The sequence below is a fragment of the Bombina bombina genome, chromosome 3 (assembly GCF_027579735.1).
Source record: "Bombina bombina isolate aBomBom1 chromosome 3, aBomBom1.pri, whole genome shotgun sequence".
NCBI lineage: Eukaryota > Metazoa > Chordata > Amphibia > Anura > Bombinatoridae > Bombina > Bombina bombina.
Window position 1 is genome coordinate 93,554,544 of NC_069501.1, and position 20,109 is coordinate 93,574,652.

Below are 20,109 nucleotides of genomic sequence, written 5' to 3' on the forward strand. Positions count from 1 at the left end.
ACTATACAAAATAAACTCGAGTTGAACATCAGTTACATAAAGTAAGTTACCTAGCTGTATAAAATTATCTGCCCCTTATGAAACACTAAATAATTCCACGATCCGTTAATATTATTATTTTTTTATATGCCTTCATGATTTGATTGGCCATTATACATCAAGAGGCGTGGCTCTGAGACTTTAAAAGACCGCGAAATCCGCGGCGCCCCGTCTTCGAAAAAGCCGGTCCAGTCGGCGAAACATGTCAGGAGAAGGGGGAATTGGGACCCCTTTATTTTAATGTCTGGTGGAACTATTAGCAAGAGTAGCTATTGATATCTGAGCTGACGGTTTGACGGAGCACGACTCCAACAAATAGAGACCTGAGGTCTCATTTAGCGGACACTATTGTTACCCCTATGTTCCATGGTGTGAATGCATAAGTTTAAACTGTGTTACTCAGCAGCACTTTAAGATTACGAACTAGTAACTGTGTTATGATAACGCATTGTAATAACTGGCACATATTAATTGCCATAATATAATACTTAATTACTAATATCATACACAGCTCAAAATCAGTATTCATACTGAGACAAGGTATAAATGTACAAGTTTAAACCACGATATTTAGCAGCACTGAAAGATTACAAAACAGTAACTGTGTTATAACAACGTATCGTAGCAAGTGGCACATATCAACTGCCACAATATAATACTAAATTTTTTATATCATACATAGCCTGAAATCAGCAGAAAAATACATCTATGAACTGGGATAAAATTTACCAGCTACTATAAATATAGGCTTAAAGTATCCGTACATACGTAATAATACAGCGCTGACCTATTAATGAATTAATATACTCACGATTTCCAATAACACCATATCTAACCAGATAAGAGTATAGTATCTCTACGAATAGTTAACGAATATATGATCGTAGCCGCAGTATACTATTACCTGATATGCACAACCAAAATGTTATAGTGTGTTAATATGAAAAAGACATAGTGTAACAGTGACACTATCTATCCACAATCTATATCATAAGTCTACACAGGATACTATCCTGTGGCACTAGTCTCTAACAAGTTTAAGCTCTTAGTACATGTGAATAAATTACATCTTGTGGTTACTATATAAGGAAATTTATATGAGTTGTAGCAGTTGATAGCAGAATAAAGCTATGAACGAACTATTTTACAACGATATTCTATCTTAAACACTGGCACTCAGCATTCTGTATAACCCATGATTAATATACTGTCCAATATGCACAGCTAAAGTTCTACACTGTTACTTATAATAGCGCAAGTACATATGGAGTAAATGTGTCTTCATAGTTACTTTTACCGCAAACATAACTATTAAGCTGTACCCATATCAGGTTTAATTTAACCGGTACTAACCTAGGCTAGATCCCTGGTAATTCCAGTAATTTAACAAATAGTTCTACTACTCTTATCAACAGTATACATAGGTTTATATATCGTCCGTTTCTACACTGATAGCTCAAGTCTCTAGGCTACTTTAAATAATGTCACTACTGCTGTAGTCTATATAATTATTGTTGCTTCTCCAATACCACTCAGATGGGCCTTTGATCAGCATTCCCTGCCATACCAATTCACAATATTTCTATAGGACGTTGTATACGTGTATCTACAGACCTTTAGACTGTATACTATACTAGTAAGTACATATTACTAGGATAGTAGTTAATGTCCTAGCATCCTTTGCATACTACATGACAGGGCTCTACTTCGTGTAGATTGTTACTTATGGGTTACCAGCCTTGAGTATATTGCACCTTTAATTGTGCTTCAGTGTCTGCAATAAATACATAGATACTTTTATTCCACACCTAGGACATTGATTTAACATAAATTAGACCTCTAGTTTGCCTATATAATACCTGACCAATCACCTATACCATTATACAAGATTAGATTCTATCTCGGATCTATTATTATAGAACCTCTAATAGTTCTCCAGTGGTTTTAAGCGTGCCCCAATTTTTAATTTATTCTATTAAAGTGTTCTGTTTTTAATGTGTCCTTTTTTTCACGTACACCACGCCATACTGTAACACACCAATGAGAGAGTGAGTGCTTTTATATGTACTCTTTTGGTGTAACCGCCTTCGGTTACTTAATCTCAATTGTGAATTAGTACATAGCACCCCTGGGCTTTATTTACTGCAAATAAGGCCATTCTTTTGACTGTTACTAGCCCATACCTCAATATTTGAAGTAGTGCCATCACATACCCCTTTCTTTCGAACTAAAAATAATTCACCTTCTCCCTCAGGCTCAGAGGGAAAACTTATGAGTCATAAAAGAAAATTACACAAATACTTAGACACGGCTTTTTCTCAAAGTGACAATGATTTTTCCTCAGAAGATCATTTCAGTCCGCTTGACTGACAATTTTTTAGAAAATAAAAAATGTATTTCAGACAATGATTCTTACTCAGATGAATCCCCTGTTCCCAAAAGATGCAAAAAAATCTCTCTAAATCCAACTCCATTAAACCTTATAATTTTACTGACAAAATTGGGAATCCTATATTTAATCCTGATGAACTCCAATATCCTCGCTCATCAGAATGGTTCCCTTCTAAAGACGTTTCTGAATTTGTGAAACATTGGATTAGACGTCCCCTTAAAAGAGAAGTTAGGAATAAAATGCAGGGGTAATGCCCTCGCCCCAATTTACCTAATAGCACTATTACCCCAGAAGTGGACCCTAAAATTGTTACATTTATTTCCACTCCAGGATTTTGTGTAAAAAAAGTGTCTTGACAGATCATGGGAGATTTGTCAGGATAAGCTCCTGGATTCCATTGGTCTCCTCACAAAAATTCTAGAAATTACTGACGAAGCTTTAGAAAATTATTCTGCCCTAGACCCGGCTTTAGTCAGTCAATGGCTTCAGAGAGCCTTATGTCATATTATTAACACTTACTCTGCTATTTCTATTGAAATTGAAAGAATATATCCTCAGGAAAATTTACCCAAAACTCAGATATGGCTCGGTCTGAATCTGGTCCCTCTGCTAATGGCCACCTTTTTGTAGATGAATTTAATAAAGAACTTAACAATTATATAAGCACATTTTCTTCCCTCAACAAGGCCAAGACATCTATGAATTTTTTTTAAAATCCTAATCGTGTTTTTGACATGGCCGGGAAAGGTAGGGGTCACTTTCCTGGCAGATCATATAATACATACAGACCCCAATTTCATTACCAATATCAGTCCCAATACAACAATCAGACACTTTCCTGAAAACATACCCTCAGTTCTTTCCGTCCCGTTCAAGACCGTGGCAGTCTAGAGGTTTTAGATCACGAACCCGCTCAAGAACACCTTCAGGTAAGTCTGCCTTTATCTCACAAAAATATTTCTCCATCAAGAATAGGAGGAAGTCTCTCTTTATGTAAACAAATTTGGAGGGTATTTCCTCAGACCTATGGTTTCTAAATAATATTCAAGGCTTTCAAATATAATTTTCTTCCCTTCCTATTCAGATTGCCTTACCTCATCCCATTCATTTTTCCCTTCAAGACAAACAACTCTTACACTCAGAAGTAAACAATCTTATTAAAAAACAGGCCATAGAGCTATCTCCCTGTCCTTCCGAAGGCTTAAACTTGCATTCCTTAAATTTTTTATGTAACTTATCATCATTTCAAAATGGAGGGTATCTACCTTCCCGGAGATTGCCTTCAGGACAGGGACTGGCTTGTTCGCTTATACCTTAGACGCCTACCTTACAGTCCCTATAGCTCAGGAATTTTGAAAATTTCTGAAAATTCAATGGAACAATCTATTTTGGCAGTTTACATGCCTACCCTTTGGTTTATCCTACGCCCCTTGGGTATTTACCAAAATAATGAAACCAGTTGTTTCCTGGCTCAGCCTTCGTGGAGTCAGGCTTATTGTATACATGGAAAACATCTTGATAATGAACCAAGATCGTCTTTCCCTCCTCCAGCAACTTCAACTCGCAGTCAATCTCCTTTCCAATTTAGGTTTTCTCATCAATCCGGAAAAATCAGAACTCATTCCTTCACAATCTCTTACTTTTCTAGGTTTTCTGATAAATACAAAAACCTCTACCCTCAGTCTTCCAAAAGACAAAATAAAAAATGTAAGGAAGGAAATTTTTCGTACTCTATCCAAAGATCTTGTTTCCCTCAGGACGGTGGCTCAGATTGTAGGGTTACTATCATCCTCTATTCAAGCCATTTATCCTGCTCCCCTTCATTATCGGGCTTTGCAGAGATTAAAAATATTTTACCTTCAAAAAGGTTTTCCTTACTCCCACAAGATTCCCCTCTCTCAAAGCCAAACAAGAACTCTCTTGGTGGCTCAATCATATAGAAGCATAGAATGTGAGAGCCATTTCTCTTGTAAGGTGTATCTAGTCCACGGATCATCCATTACTTGTGGGATATTCTCCTTCCCAACAGGAAGCTGCAAGAGGATCACCCACAGCAGAGCTGTCTATATAGCTCCTCCCCTAACTGCCACTACCAGTCATTCTCTTGCAGCTCTAGACAACATAGGAAGTAGCTAGAGAGATGTGGTGAATTTATGTAGTTTATCTTCAATCAAAAGTTTATTATTTTTAAATGGTACCGGAGTTGTACTGTTTTAGCCTCAGGCAGAAAGTTGAAGAAGAGTCTGCCTGTGGTTTTTGATGATCTTAGCAGGCTGTAACTAAGATCCATTGCTGTTCTCACACATAATTGAAGAGATGAGGTAACTTCAGCTGGGGGAATGGCGTGCAGGGTCTCCTGCTATGAGGTATGTGCAGTTTAAATTTTTCTAGAGAAATGAATATGCTAGAAAATGCTGTTAATACCGGATTTATTTAAGGTAAGCCTGATTATAGTGATTTTATAACCACTGGTATCATGCTTGCTGTAAAAGGTAATATTCTTATTACTTTCTCACATTATTGAATATAAGATAACGTTTGCTGGAAGTGTTTAAACATTTTTTTTTTCTACATATTGGTGATGAAACTTTATTGGGGCCCAGTTTTTTCATCATGGCTGGCTAGATTTTGCCTAGGCATAGTTTTTTATGGCCCTCTCACTGTGAGTACAGGTTGGGAGGGGCCTAATTTCAGGCCTAAATCGTGCAGTAGTTTTTGCAGCTTGAGATTTCCAGCTTCCCTGATGGAGTCCCCTGAACACTTAGAACCTCTACAAAGGGTTTTTGTGCCTTCAAAAGTCATTGTATGGGCAGGTAGGGCCACAACAGAGCTGTGACAGTTTGTTGTGACTGTTAAAAAAAGTTTATATCGTTTTTTTGATCCGGTTTTGAAACTAAGGGGTTAATCGTCCATTTGCAAGTGGGTGCAATGCTCTTTTAGTCTATTATACACACTGTAAAAATTTCGTAAGATTTACTGCTTTTTATCACTGTTTTTCAATTTCTGACAAAAATTGTTTCTCTTAAAGGCACAGTACCGTTTTTATTTTTTGCTTGTTTACATTTATCAAAGTGTTTTCCAAGCTTGCTGGTCTCATTGCTACTCTGTTTAAACATGTATGACATAGAGGAAACTCCTTGTTCATTATGTTTAGAAGCCATTGTGGAACCCCCTCTTAGAATGTGTACCAAATGTACTGATTTTACTTTGTTATAAAGATCATATTCTGTCTTTAAAAGATTTATCACCAGAGGAAATTGACAAGAGGGAAGTTATGCCGACTAACTCGCCCCACGTGTCAGAGCCTTTGACTCCCGCTCAAGGGACTCCCGCTCAAGTGGCGCCAAGTACATCTAGCGCGCCCATCATGGCGTTTACTTTACAAGACATGGCGGCAGTTATGAATCATACCCTTACAGCGGTATTGTCCAAACTACCAGGGTTACAAGGAAAGCGAGACAGCTCTGGGACTAGAAAAAATACAGAGCTCTCTGACGCTTTAGTAGCTATGTCTGATATCCCCTCACAATATGCAGAAGCTGAGGCAGGAGAGCTTCTTTCTTTGGGTGATTTTTTCTGACTCAGGGAAGATGCTTCAACCTGATTCTGATATGTCTACATTTAAATTTAAGCTTGAACACCTCTGCGTGTTGCTCACGGAGGTTTTAGCTACTCTGGATGACTGTGACACCATTATAGTGCCAGAGAAATTGTGTAGATTGGATAAATACTATGCAGAGCCTGTTTACACTGATGTTTTTCCAATACCTAAAAGGTTTTCAGAAATTATTACTAAGGAATGGGATAGACCAGGTGTACCGTTCTCTCCCCCTCCTATTTTTAAGAAAATGTTTCCAATAGATGCCGCTACACGGGACTTATGGCAAACGGTCCCTAAGGTGGAGGGAGCAGTTTCTACCCTAGCTAAGCATACAACTATTCCCGTCGAGGACAGTTGTGCTTTCCTAGATCCAATGGATAAAAAGTTAGAGGGTTACCTTAAGAAAATGTTTATTCAACAAGGTTTTATTCTCCAGCCTCTTGCATGCATTGCCCCAGTCACTGCTGCTGCGGCCTTCTGGTTTGAGTCTCTGGAAGAGGCCTTTCAAGTAGAAACTCCATTGGATGATATACTTGACAAGCTTAAAGCGCTTAAGCTAGCCAATTCATTTGTTTCTGACGCCGTTGTTCATTTAACCAAACTAACGGCTAAGAACTCAGGTTTTGCTATAAAGGCGCGTAGGGCGCTATGGCTTAAATCCTGGTCAGCTGACGTTACTTCAAAGTCTAAGCTTCTCAACATTCCCTTCAAGGGGCAGACCCTATTCGGGCCTGGACTGAAGGAGATCCTTTCTGTTATTACTGGAGGAAAAGGTCATGCCCTTCCTCAGGATAGGTCTAATAAATTAAGGACCAAACAAACTAATTTCCGTGCCTTTCGAAACTTTAAGACGAGCGCGACATAAACTCCTTCTAATGCAAAACAAGAGGGATATTTTGCCCAGTCCAAGCCGGTCTGGAGACCTAACCAGGCCTGGAACAAAGGTAAGCAGGCCAAGAAGCCTGCTGCTGCCTCTAAGACAGCATGAAAGATCCGCCCCCGATCCGGTAACCGATCTAGTAGGGGGCAGACTTTCTCTCTTCGCCCAGGCTTGGGCAAGAGATGTCCAGGATCCCTGGGCGTTGGAAATTGTGTCCCAGGGATATCTTCTGGACTTCAAAGCTTCTTCCCCAAAAGGAAGATTTCACCTCTCACAATTATCTGCAGACCAGATAAACAGAGAGGCATTCTTACATTGTGTTCAAGACCTCCTAGTTATAGGAGTGATCCACCCAGTTCCAAAGGAGGAACAGGGGCAAGGCTTCTATTCAAATCTCTTTGTGGTTCCCAAGAAAGAGGGAACCTTGAGACCAATCTTAGATCTCAAGATCCTAAACAAATTTCTCAGGGTCCCATCTTTCAAGATGGAGACTATTCGAACCATCCTACCTATGATCCAGGAGGGTCAATACATGACTACCGTGGACTTAAAGGATGCTTATCTTCACATTCCGATACACAAAGATCATCAACGGTTTCTCAGGTTCGCCTTCCTAGACAGGCATTACCAGTTTGTGGCTCTTCCCTTTGGGTTAGCTACGGCACCAAGAATCTTTACGAAGGTTCTGGGGTCACTTCTGGCGGTCCTAAGGCTGCGGGGCATAGCAGTAGCCCCTTACTTAGACGACATTCTGATACAGGCGTCGAATTTCCAAATTGCCAAGTCCCATATGGACATTGTTCTGGCATTCCTGAGGTCTCATGGGTGGAAAGTGAATGAAGAAAAGAGTTCTCTATCCCCTCTCACAAGAGTTTCCTTCCTGGGAACTCTGATAGATTCTGTAGAAATGAGGATTTACCTGACAGAGGACAGGTTGTCAAAACTTCTAAATTCCTGCCGTGTTCTTTATTATACGTCTCGCCCTTCGGTGGCTCAGTGTATGGAAGTAATCGGCTTAATGGTAGCGGCAATGGACATAGTTCCGTTTGCCCGCCTACATCTCAGACCGCTGCAACTCTGCATGCTCAGACAGTGGAATGGGGATTACACAGATTTGTCCCCTCTACTAAATCTGGATCAAGAGACCAGGGATTCTCTTCTCTGGTGGCTATCTCGGGTCCATCTGTCCAAAGGTATGACCTTCCGCAGGCCAGATTGGACAATAGTAACAGATGCCAGCCTTCTGGGCTGGGATGCAGTCTGGAACTCTCTGAAGGCTCAGGGGTCGTGGACTCAGGAGGAGGCACTCCTTCCAATAAACATTCTGGAACTAAGAGCGATATTCAATGCTCTTCAGGCTTGGCCTCAGCTAGCGGCAGTGAGGTTCATCAGATTTCAGTCGGACAACATCACAAATGTATCTTACATCAACCATCAAGGGGGAACAAGGAGTTCCCTAGCGATGTTGGAGGTTTCAAAGATAATTCAATGGGCAGAGGTTCACTCTTGCCATCTATCAGCTATCCATATCCCAGGAGTAGAGAACTGGGAGGCAGATTTTCTAAGTCGTCAGACTTTTCATCCGGGGGAGTGGGAGCTCCATCCGGAGGTGTTTGCACAGTTGATTCAACGTTGGGGCAATCCAGAACTGGATCTCATGGCGTCTCGCCAGAACGCCAAGCTTCCTTGTTATGGATCCATGTCCAGGGATCCCAAGGCAGCGCTAATAGATGCTCTAGCAGCGCCTTGGTCCTTCAACCTGGCTTATGTGTTTCCACCGTTTCCTCTGCTCCCTCGTCTGATTGCCAAGATCAAGCAGGAGAGAGCATCGGTAATTTTGATAGCACCTGTGTGGCCACGCAGGACTTTGTATGCAGATCTGGTGGACATGTCATCCTTTCCACCATGGACTCTGCCTCTGAAGCAGGACCTTCTACTTCAGGGTCTTTTCAACCATCCAAATCTAATTTCTCTGCGGCTGACTGCTTGGAGATTGAACGCTTGATTTTATCAAAGCGTGGTTTCTCCGAGTCGGTCATTGATACCTTAATACAGGCGCGAAAGCCTGTCACCAGGAAAATCTATCATAAGATATGGTGTAAATATCTTCATTGGTGTGAATCCAAGGGTTACTCATGGAGTAAGGTCAGGATTCCTAGGATATTATCTTTTCTCCAAGAGGGATTGGAGAAGGGTTTGTCAGCTAGTTCCTTAAAAGGACAGGCGTTTTTGTCAGACTTTAGTCAGAATCAAGCCTGTGTTTAAACCTGTTGCTCCGCCTTGGAGTTTAAATTTAGTTCTTAAGGTTCTTCAAGGGAACAAAACCTGTTTTTTTAACTAAGGTGGTATCTAATAAAAATATCAATCAGGAGATTGTTGTACCGTCACTTTGTCCTAATCCTTCTTCAAAGAAGGAACGTCTTTTACACAATCTTGACGTGGTTCGTGCTTTAAAGTTTTATTTACAAGCTACTAAAGATTTTCGTCAAACATCTGCATTGTTTGTTGTCTACTCTGGACAGAGGAGAGGCCAAAAGGCTTCGGCAACCTCTCTTTCTTTTTGGCTAAGGAGTATAATACGCTTAGCTTATGAGACTGCTGGCCAGCAGCCTCCTGAAAGGATTACAGCTCATTCTACTAGAGCGGTAGCTTCCACTTGGGCTTTTAAAAATGAGGCTTCTGTTGAACAGATTTGTAAGGCGGCGACTTGGTCTTCGCTTCATACTTTTTCAAAGTTCTATAAATTTGATACTTTTGCTTCTTCTGAGGCTATTTTTGGGAGAAAGGTCTTGCAGGCAGTGGTGCCTTCCGTTTAAGCGCCTGCCTTGTCCCTCCCTTCATCCGTGTCCTATAGCTTTGGTATTGGTATCCCACAAGTAATGGATGATCCGTGGACTGGATACACCTTACAAGAGAAAACATAATTTATGCTTACCTGATAAATTTAATTCTCTTGTGGTGTATCCAGTCCACGGCCCGCCCTGTCATTTTAAGGCAGGTGTTATTTATTTTTAAACTACAGTCACCACTGCACCCTATAGTTTCTCCTTTCTCTTGCTTGTCTTCGGTCGAATGACTGGAAGTGGCAGTTAGGGGAGGAGCTATATAGACAGCTCTGCTGTGGGTGATCCTCTTGCAGCTTCCTGTTGGGAAGGAGAATATCCCACAAGTAATGGATTATCCGTGGACTGGATACACCACAAGAGAAATAAATTTATCAGTTAAGCATAAATTATGTTTTTTGGTTCTATCACAGATTTAGTCATCGAATCAGATGCCAGATGTGATCCTTCCATTACAGGTGGGAAATGGTCTACCAAAAAGAAATCTCTTCACATAAACGGTCTCGAGCGTCTTGCTGGATCTTTTGCCATCAAAAGCTTTTCTCACATCAACCATCCCACATCCATTCTGTTGAGGATGGACAATGTTTCAGCAGTTCAGTATCTGAATTGTCTCTGAGGTTCGAAGTCAAAGGTTCTATTGGATATTACTAAGGATTTCATTCATTTCTGCCTAGCCCAAAACATGGTGAAAGCCAAACATCTCCCCGGACTTTCGAATTCTGTGGTTCCAGATAACTGTGGTTCCAGATAACTCAAAGACTCAAGCGGCTGGATACTGAATAATTTGATTTTCCTTAGCCTCCATCATCGCCGAGGCCCCTTCTCTATAGACCTGTTTGTGTCTCGCCTCAATTGTCAAATTCGTCCATTCTTCAGTTGGCGTCCGGATCCAGTGGCGCAAGCAACAGATGCTTTTCTCCAACCTTGGCCTTTGTCTGGAGCTTTCCTCATGATTCCCAGGATCCTTTCCAGAGTTTGTCTGGAATCCCTCTCTACTTCTAATCACTCCCTTTTGGCCTTCCCAACCATGGTTTCCCTCTCTCCTGGAGATGGCAATAGAACTTCCCCTTCTCCCATCTTCTCCAGACCGAACGACAATCCCCACAGCCTAGTCCTCCAAGGTTCCCTTCATCTTCTAGCCTGGAAGATTTCAGGAATCCCTTCCCTATCTCTGACCTTTCGTCATTGGCTTTACAATTATTACGAGAATCCCTGGCCCCAGGTACCCACAGATCCTATTCATCAGCCTGGTCCAAATGGAATTGTTGGTGCTTGGAAAGGAACTTGGATTCCTTTTCAGCCCCTCTAGCCCAAATTATAATTTTTTTATCCTCTCTTTTTGAGTCTGGTCTCTCTTATAGAACTATTAATGTAATTATATCAGCTATTTCCTCTCAACATTCTCTTATCAATAATTTTCCAGTGGGTCGACATCCTCAGGTTTGTAGAATTCTCAAAGCCATCAGAATCAAAAGTCCTCCTATTCCCAAACATTCTCAATTTTGGGATGCTGATTTGGTTCTTTCCTTTTTCAACTCCTGGCCTTCTAATGACCTCTCTTTAAAACAACTCGCTTGCAAACTTGCTACTCTTCTTTGCCTTCTCTCTTTTAGAAGAGTCTCGGATGTCAGAGCTATTAATTTCAACTCTATTTCTTTCTCTCCTGAAGGTTTAACCATTTTCATCTATTGTCTGCTCTTTGTTGTGAGACTCATTATCTTGTTTTTCATCAGGATAAGGCAGTTTTGAGAACGTAATTTGACTTCTGATAACATCAATCAGGAGATAGTTGTTCATTCTTTTTGTCCTAATCCAAAAGAATTCTGGTGAGAGGCTTCTCCATAATTTAAATGTGTTCAGATCTTTGAAGCTCTATTTATAGGCTATTAAGGGTTTTTAGATCTCCTAGCTTGTTTTTTCATTTAGAAAGGGTCAGAAGGCTACTGCTTTTTGTTTAGCTTCTTAGTTGAAACTTTTGATTAATAAAACTTACTAGGAGGTAGGTCTCTCTCCTCCAAAACGTATTACTACCCATTCTACCAGATCAGTTGCTACAATTAGGTCTTCCTTCTTCTGAAGCAGCTTTTGGTAGGAAAGTCTTTAAGGAAACTTTCTCTGGGAATTAAATATTGTGGGTCTTTTTTTAATGAAAAAAATAACAAAAAAAACAAAAATCCTAATCATGTAATTGTAATAGTATAAGTGTTGTCCCGCCCAGATTACTTGTGAACTCCAAAGCTTGGGTATTAGTTCCCAGGAGTAATCATGGACTCTCACCACATTTGTGAAAGAAAATATAATTTATGCTTACCTGATGATAAATTAATTTCTTTCATGGTGGTGAGAGTCAACAAGACCCCAATTATTTTTAATCATTGATTTGTTTTTTTTCTAGCAACACTTGCACCTTTTTTTCTGCTGCTCCTTTTTGTATTGCACTTTTGTATTTCTTATCCTACCACCTTCTTTTTTTGGACTTGGCTGTATATCTGACTAGTTTACGGTGAGGTGGGAGGCTTTTAAGGGCTCTTGTAGTTTTGGTGTGTTTGTTTTCTCCTAGTGGTCAGGAGTATAATTCCCAGGAGTAATGGATTGTGGACTCCCACCACCATGAAAGAAATTAATTTATCAGGTAAGCATACATTTTATTTCTCCAACATTGGTGTGTCCGGTCCACGGCGTCATCCTTACTTGTGGGAATATCTCTTCCCCAACAGGAAATGGCAAAGAGCCCAGCAAAAGCTGTCCATATAGTCCCTCCTAGGTTCCGCCCACCCCAGTCATTCTCTTTGCCGTTGCACAGGCAACATCTCCACGGAGATGGTTAAGAGTATGTGGTGTTTAGTTGTAGTTTTTTTATTCTACTATCAAGAGTTTGTTATTTTAAAATAGTGCTGGTATGTACTATTTACTCTGAAACAGAAAAAGATGAAGAATTCTGTTTGTGAGAGGAAGATGATTTTAGCAGCAGTAACTAAAATTGGTTGCTGTTTCCACATAGGACTGTTGAGATGAAGTAACTTCAGTTGGGGGAAACAGTTAGCAGACTTTTCTGCTTAAGGTATGACTAGCCATATTTCTAACAAGACTGTGTAATGCTGGAAGGCTGTCATTTCCCCTCATGGGGACCGGTAAGCCATTTTCTTAGTCTCAAACAGAATAAAGGGCTTAATATGGGCTATAAAACTGGTAGACACTTTTATGGGCAAAGTCGATTGCTTTATTTGGGCATTTTATACATCTTTATGTTTGAAATTCACACTTACAAACTTTGGGGAACTTTTTTTAACGTCAGGCACTGTGTTAGACACCTTTCCAGTCAGGAAGGGCCTTCCCAGTTGTAGGCTGAGCCTCATTTTCGCGCCATTACTGCGCATTTACTTTTGAGAGCAAGACATGCAGATGCATGTGTGTGGATCTGAAAGTGGTTGGAAAAGTTCCTAAAAGGCTTCATTTGGTATTGTATTCCCCCCTGGGTTTGGTAAAGTCGCAGCAAAGGCTGTAGCTGGGACTGTAGAGGGGTTAAAACTGTAACCGGCTCCAGTTTCTTTATTTTAAGGGTTAATGCTCTGAAATTTGGTGTGCAATACTTTAATGCTTTAAGACACTGTGGTGAATTTGGTAAATTTTGAACAATTCCTTCATAATTTTTCACATATTCAGTAATAAAGTGTGCCCTGTTTAAAATTTAAAGAGACAGTAACGGTTTTGTTTTAAAACGGTTTTTGTACTTTCTTGACAAGTTTAAGCCTGTTTAACATGTCTGCACCTTCAGATAAGCTATGTTCTATATGTATGAAGATCAATGTGTCTCCCCCTTCAAAATTGTGTGATAATTGTGCCATAGCGTCCAAACAAAGTAAGGACAGTGCTGCCACAGATAGTAAAGTTGCCCAAGATGATTCATCAGATGAAGGGAGTAGACATAGTTCTACATCATCTCCTTCTGTGTCTACACCAGTTTTGCCCACGCAGGAGGCCCCTAGTACTTCTAGCGCGCCAATGCTTATTACTATGCAACAATTAACGGCAGTAATGGATAACTCCATAGCAAATATTTTATCCAAAATGCCTGCATATCAGAGAAAGCGTGATTGCTCTGTTTTAAACACTGTAGAGCAGGAGGGCGCTGATGTTAATTGCTCTGTCATACCCTCACACCAATCTGAAGGGGTCATGAGGGAGGTTTTGTCGGATGGGGAAATTTCAGATTCAGGTAAAATTTCTCAACAGGCAGAACCTGATGTTGTGACATTTAAATTTAAATTAGAGCATCTCCGCGCACTGCTTAAGGAGGTGTTATCTACTCTGGATGATTGTGACAACCTGGTCATTCCAGAAAAATTATGCAAGATGGACAAGTTCCTAGAGGTTCCGGTGCACCCTGACGCTTTTCCTATACCCAAGCGGGTGGCGGATATAGTGAATAAGGAGTGGGAGAAGCCCGGCATACCTTTTGTCCCCCCTCCTATATTTAAGAAATTATTTCCTATGGTCGACCCCAGAAAGGACTTATGGCAGACAGTCCCTAAGGTCGAGGGGGCAGTTTCTACTCTAAACAAGCGCACTACTATTCCTATCGAGGATAATTGTGCTTTCAAAGATCCTATGGATAAAAAATTGGAGGGAGTGCTTAAAAAGATTTTTGTACAGCATGGTTACCTCCTGCAACCCATTTCGTGCATTGTTCCTGTCACTACAGTAGCGTGGTTCTGGTTCGAGGAACTAGAAAAGTCGCTCAGTAGAGAGACTCCGTATGAGGAGGTTATGGACAGAGTTCACGCACTCAAGTTGGCTAATTCTTTTATTTTAGATGCCGCTTTGCAAATAGCTAGATTAGCGGCGAAAAATTCAGGGTTTGCAATTGTGGCGCGCAGAGCGCTTTGGCTAAAGTCTTGGTCAGCGGATGTATCTTCCAAGACAAAATTGCTCAATATCCCCTTCAAGGGTAAAACTCTCTTTGGGCCAGAATTGAAAGAGATTATCTCAGACATCACTGGGGGAAAGGGCCACGCCCTTCCACAAGATAGGCCTTTCAAAGCCAAGAATAAGTCTAATTTTCGTTTCTTTCGCAATTTCAGGAATTTATCTTCTAAACAAGAGGGTAATGCTTCACAAACCAAACTAGCCTGGAAACCGATGCAAGGCTGGAACAAGGGTAAGCAGGCCAAGAAGCCTGCTGCTGCTAACAAGACAGCATGAAGGAGTAGCCCCCGATCCGGGACCGGATCTAGTAGGGGGCAGACTCTCTCTCTCTTTGCTCAGGCTTGGGCAAGAGATGTTCAGGATCCCTGGGCACTAGAAATAGTTTCTCAGGGTTATCTTCTGGAATTCAAGGAACTCCCCCCAAGGGGAAGGTTCCACATGTCTCACTTATCCTCAAACCAAATAAAGAGACAGGCATTCTTACATTGTGTAGAAGACCTGTTAAAGATGGGAGTGATACACCCAGTTCCTACGGCGGAACAAGGAATGGGATTTTACTCAAATCTGTTCGTAGTTCCCAAAAAAGAGGGAACTTTCAGACCAATCCTGGATTTAAAGATCCTTAACAAATTTCTCAGAGTACCATCGTTCAAAATGGAAACCATTCGAACGATTCTACCTACAATCCAGGAGGGTCAATTTATGACTACCGTGGATCTAAAGGATGCGTATCTACATATTCCTATCCACAAAGATCATCATCAGTTCCTAAGGTTCGCCTTTCTGGACAAACATTACCAGTTTGTGGCCCTCTCATTCGGGTTAGCCACTGCTCCAAGGATTTTCACAAAGGTACTCGGGTCCCTTCTAGCGGTTCTAAGACCAAGGGGCATTGCAGTAGTACCTTACTTGGACGACATTCTGATACAAGCGTCGTCTTTCAAAGGCAAAGGCTCACACAGACATTGTTCTGGCCTTTCTCGGATCTCACGGTTGGAAGGTGAACATAGAAAAAAGTTCCCTGTCTCCGTCGACAAGAGTTCCTTTCTTGCGAACAATAATAGATTCTTTAGAAATGAGGATTTTCCTGACAGAAGTCAGAAAGTCAAAACTTCTAAACGCTTGTCAAGTTCTTCATTCTATTCCACGTCCTTCCGTAGCTCAGTGCATGGAAGTGGTAGGATTGATGGTTGCAGCAATGGACATAGTTCCTTTTGCACGAATTCATCTAAGACCATTACAACTGTGCATGCTGAAACAGTGGAATGGGGACTATACAGACTTGTCTCCAGTGATTCAAGTAGATCAGAAGACCAGAGACTCACTCCGTTGGTGGCTAACCCAGGATCACCTGTCCCAGGGAATGAGCTTCCGCAGACCAGAGTGGGTCATCGTCACGACCGACGCCAGTCTAGTGGGCTGGGGCGCGGTCTGGGACTCCCTGAAAGCTCAGGGGCTATGGTCTCGGGAAGAGTCTCTTCTCCCGATAAACCTTCTGGAACTGAGAGCGATATTCAATACTCTCAGGGCTTGGCCTCAACTAGCAAGGGCCAGATTCATAAGATTCCAATCAGACAACATGACGACTGTTGCTTACATCAACCATCAGGGGGGAACAAGGAGTTCCCTGGCGATGAGAGAAGTGACCAAAATCATAAAATGGGCGGAGGATCACTCCTGCCACCTATCTGCGATCCACATCCCAGGAGTGGAAAACTGGGAGGCGGATTATTTGAGTCGTCAGACATTCCATCCGGGGGAGTGGGAACTCCACCCGGAGATATTTGCCCAGTTGACTCAATTATGGGGCATTCCAGACATGGATCTGATGGCGTCTCGTCAGAACTTCAAGGTTCCTTGCTACGGGTCCAGATCCAGGGATCCCAAGGCGACTCTAGTGGATGCATTAGTAGCGCCTTGGACCTTCAACCTAGCTTATGTGTTTCCACCGTTTCCTCTCATTCCCAGGCTGGTAGCCAGGATCAAGCAGGAGAGGGCCTCGGTGATCTTGATAGCTCCTGCGTGGCCACGCAGGACTTGGTATGCAGACCTGGTGAATGTCATCGGCTCCACCATGGAAGCTACCTTTGAGACAGGATCTTCTAGTACAAGGTCCATTCGAACATCCAAATCTAGTTTCCCTCCAGCTGACAGCTTGTAAATTGAAAGCTTGATTTTATCTAAGCGTGGGTTTTCGGATTCTGTAATAGATACTCTGGTACAAGCCAGAAAACCTGTAACTAGAAAAATTTACCATAAGATATGGAAAAGATATATCTGTTGGTGTGAATCCAAGGGATTCTCATGGAGTAAGATCAAAATTCCTAGGATACTTTCTTTTCTCCAAGAAGGTTTGGATAAGGGATTATCAGCGAGTTCTCTAAAGGGACAGATTTCTGTTTTATCTGTCTTGTTACACAAACGACTGGCAGCTGTGCCAGATGTTCAAGCATTTGTTCAGGCTCTGGTTAGGATCAAGCCTGTTTACAGACCTTTGACTCCTCCCTGGAGTCTAAATCTAGTTCTTTCAGTTCTCCAAGGGGTTCCGTTTGAACCTTTACATTCCATAGATATTAAGTTGTTATCTTGGAAAGTTTTGTTTTTGGTTGCTATTTCTTCTGCTAGAAGAGTTTCTGAGTTATCTGCTCTGCAGTGTACTCCACCCTATCTGGTGTTCCATTCAGATAAGGTTGTTTTGCGTACTAAGCCTGGTTTTCTTCCAAAGGTTGTTTCCAACAAAAATATTAACCAGGAGATAGTTGTACCTTCTTTGTGTCCGAATCCAGTTTCAAAGAAGGAACGTTTGTTACACAATTTAGATGTAGTCCATGCTCTAAAATTCTATTTAGAAGCTACAAAAGAGTTCAGACAAACATCTTCTCTGTTTGTCGTCTATTCTGGTAAAAGGAGAGGTCAAAAAGCGACTTCTACCTCTCTTTCCTTTTGGCTTAAAAGCATCATCCGATTGGCTTACGAGACTGCCGGACGGCAGCCTCCTGAAAGAATCACAGCTCACTCCACTAGGGCTGTGGCTTCCACATGGGCCTTCAAGAACGAGGCTTCTGTTGATCAGATATGTAAGGCAGTGACTTGGTCTTCCCTGCATACTTTTGCCAAATATTACAAATTTGATACTTTTGCTTCTTCGGAGGCTATTTTTGGGAGAAAGGTTTTGCAAGCCGTGGTGCCTTCTGTTTAGGTAACCTGATTTGCTCCCTCCCTTCATCTGTGTCCTAAAGCTTTGGTATTGGTTCCCACAAGTAAGGATGACGCCGTGGACCGGACACACCAATGTTGGAGAAAACAGAATTTATGCTTACCTGATAAATTACTTTCTCCAATGGTGTGTCCAGTCCACGGCCCGCCCTGGTTTTTTGAATCAGGTTTGATGAATTATTTTCTCTAACTACAGTCACCACGGCACCCTATAGTTTCTCCTGTTTTTTTCCTCCTGTCCGTCGGTCGAATGACTGGGGTGGGCGGAGCCTAGGAGGGACTATATGGACAGCTTTTGCTGGGCTCTTTGCCATTTCCTGTTGGGGAAGAGATATTCCCACAAGTAAGGATGACGCTGTGCACCGGACACACCGTTGGAGAAAGTAATTTATCAGGTAAGCATAAATTCTGTTTTTTCACATTTACACTCCATTAAATGAACAAGGTTTCAATCATTGCACCTTTTGACATTTGGTTATCTTAAATTCAGTGATATTTGAATGAAAACCTGTATAATTTCTCGAATATATAAATGATTTACTGGCCAAACATGGGTAGAAACCTTGTAATGTTCTTTCCAATATCCTGTTCAATTCCCCTAAAATCTTATTTGATCTTCCCTTTGAAATAATTTTTGCCCATGCTTAGTAAGAGCTGGTGCCTCAAAGTGGGCAAATAACAAGGTTGTATATATTTGATAATGGAAGCAAATTCAAAAGTTGTTTAAAATCGTGTGCTCTATCTGAACTATGGAAGTTTCATTTTTACACTTTTTTCCTTTTAAATGGAGCTCAAGTTCCAGATGGTTCATTATACGACTGTTTTGACCATTGAGACAAATTTTGTATTTCTATCTGTTTTTTAAATATTGTCTAGCTAGTTTCAAGGTAACCGAAAATAAAATCCTCAATGCAGAGGTTTCTACATCTTGGCTTATATCCCTAGAGGATGATAATCAGATGGCATGCTGTAGCTTTTTGCACATACTCCGTTTACATGTCAATAAGTAAGCTTAACTTTGAAATTTGTCCAAAAAAAATAATCTACTGCTCGAAGTTCAAACTAAGTGCTATTGCATTGTCTTTTTATCATGCATTTGTTGATTATGCAACTCTACTGTTTTTACTGGTCCTTTAAGTTATTGACTCGTTTTAGTGTCAATGTTTGTATAATAAATATGGAACAATGTATTACTTTATATCTAACATGTTTATAACCTAAACATTTCATTTTTAGGTGGTATGTTCCTTGTGACAGGAAGCACAGATCATGCCATAAGGATGTATTATTTTGGTTCTGAAACACCTGAAAAAATGGCTGAACTTGAAGGCCACAATGTGAGTATATCTGATTTTGTGTTTTTGTTTTAACCTTGTAGCCATGGATTGCATGCAAAATAAATCCTTATCTTTCTATGATTTATAGGCTGTCCAGACTCTTCAAATTGTTTAAAGTTTTTCATAAAATGATGGTCCACAGTCCTCCTTTACATATGGGGTATATTTCCTGCCACTAGGTGGAGGTCAAGAACCCATATCAGACCTTATAATCTCTTAGTTTTGTTCTTGGCCTAGGAGAAGGTTGCGATTAGGGGTGTTCCAGCTGCTTAGTTTCTTATGGATTTAAATGTTTGAGCTCAGACTATTGTGAGACCCATAATCCCTGGGAATTATCATTCACAAAGGAAACGGAAGTGAAACCTCAGATCAGCTTAATGGTGCAGTGACATATGAATACCATGTTATATGCACAATATTTCCCTATGGGACTTCAGCCATAACTACCTTCAGGAGTCGTGGAGAATCGTCCTTGGCCTTCCTCTGTGGGACACAGGTATTTCTTTCATATAATTGGCAAGAGTCCATGAGCTAGTGACGTATGGGATATACATTCCTACCAGGAGGGGCAAAGTTTCCCAAACCTCAAATGCCTATAAATACACCTCCCACCACACTCACACCTTGTTTTACAAATTTGCCACCTATGGAGGTGGTAAATTAATTTTGTGCTTGATTTCTTCTATGATAAGCGCTTCTAAGCATTTTGAAGCACAATTCTTCTTAGAGTACAGTGTTTGTCAGAGGGACGTGAAGAGAGTTGATTTTTATGGTTTCACTCATGGGAAATCTTTTAAAGGGTTCTCTGTTATCGGTCATAGGGATTCATCTCCTACCTCCCTTTTCAGATCGATGATATACTCTTATACCAT

The 20,109-nt window shown here is 41.1% G+C and overlaps 1 protein-coding gene across 1 annotated transcript in view; it reads left to right on the forward strand.

Annotated features, from left to right (window-relative positions):
* Positions 1-20,109, forward strand: part of BRWD1 (bromodomain and WD repeat domain containing 1) — a gene marked incomplete in the record, with an annotated part of 1,309,461 nt that overhangs the window by 226,728 nt on the left and 1,062,624 nt on the right. The window contains 1 exon segment of the mRNA XM_053705925.1: positions 19,137-19,237. Coding sequence (XP_053561900.1) covers positions 19,137-19,237 — 101 coding nt within the window.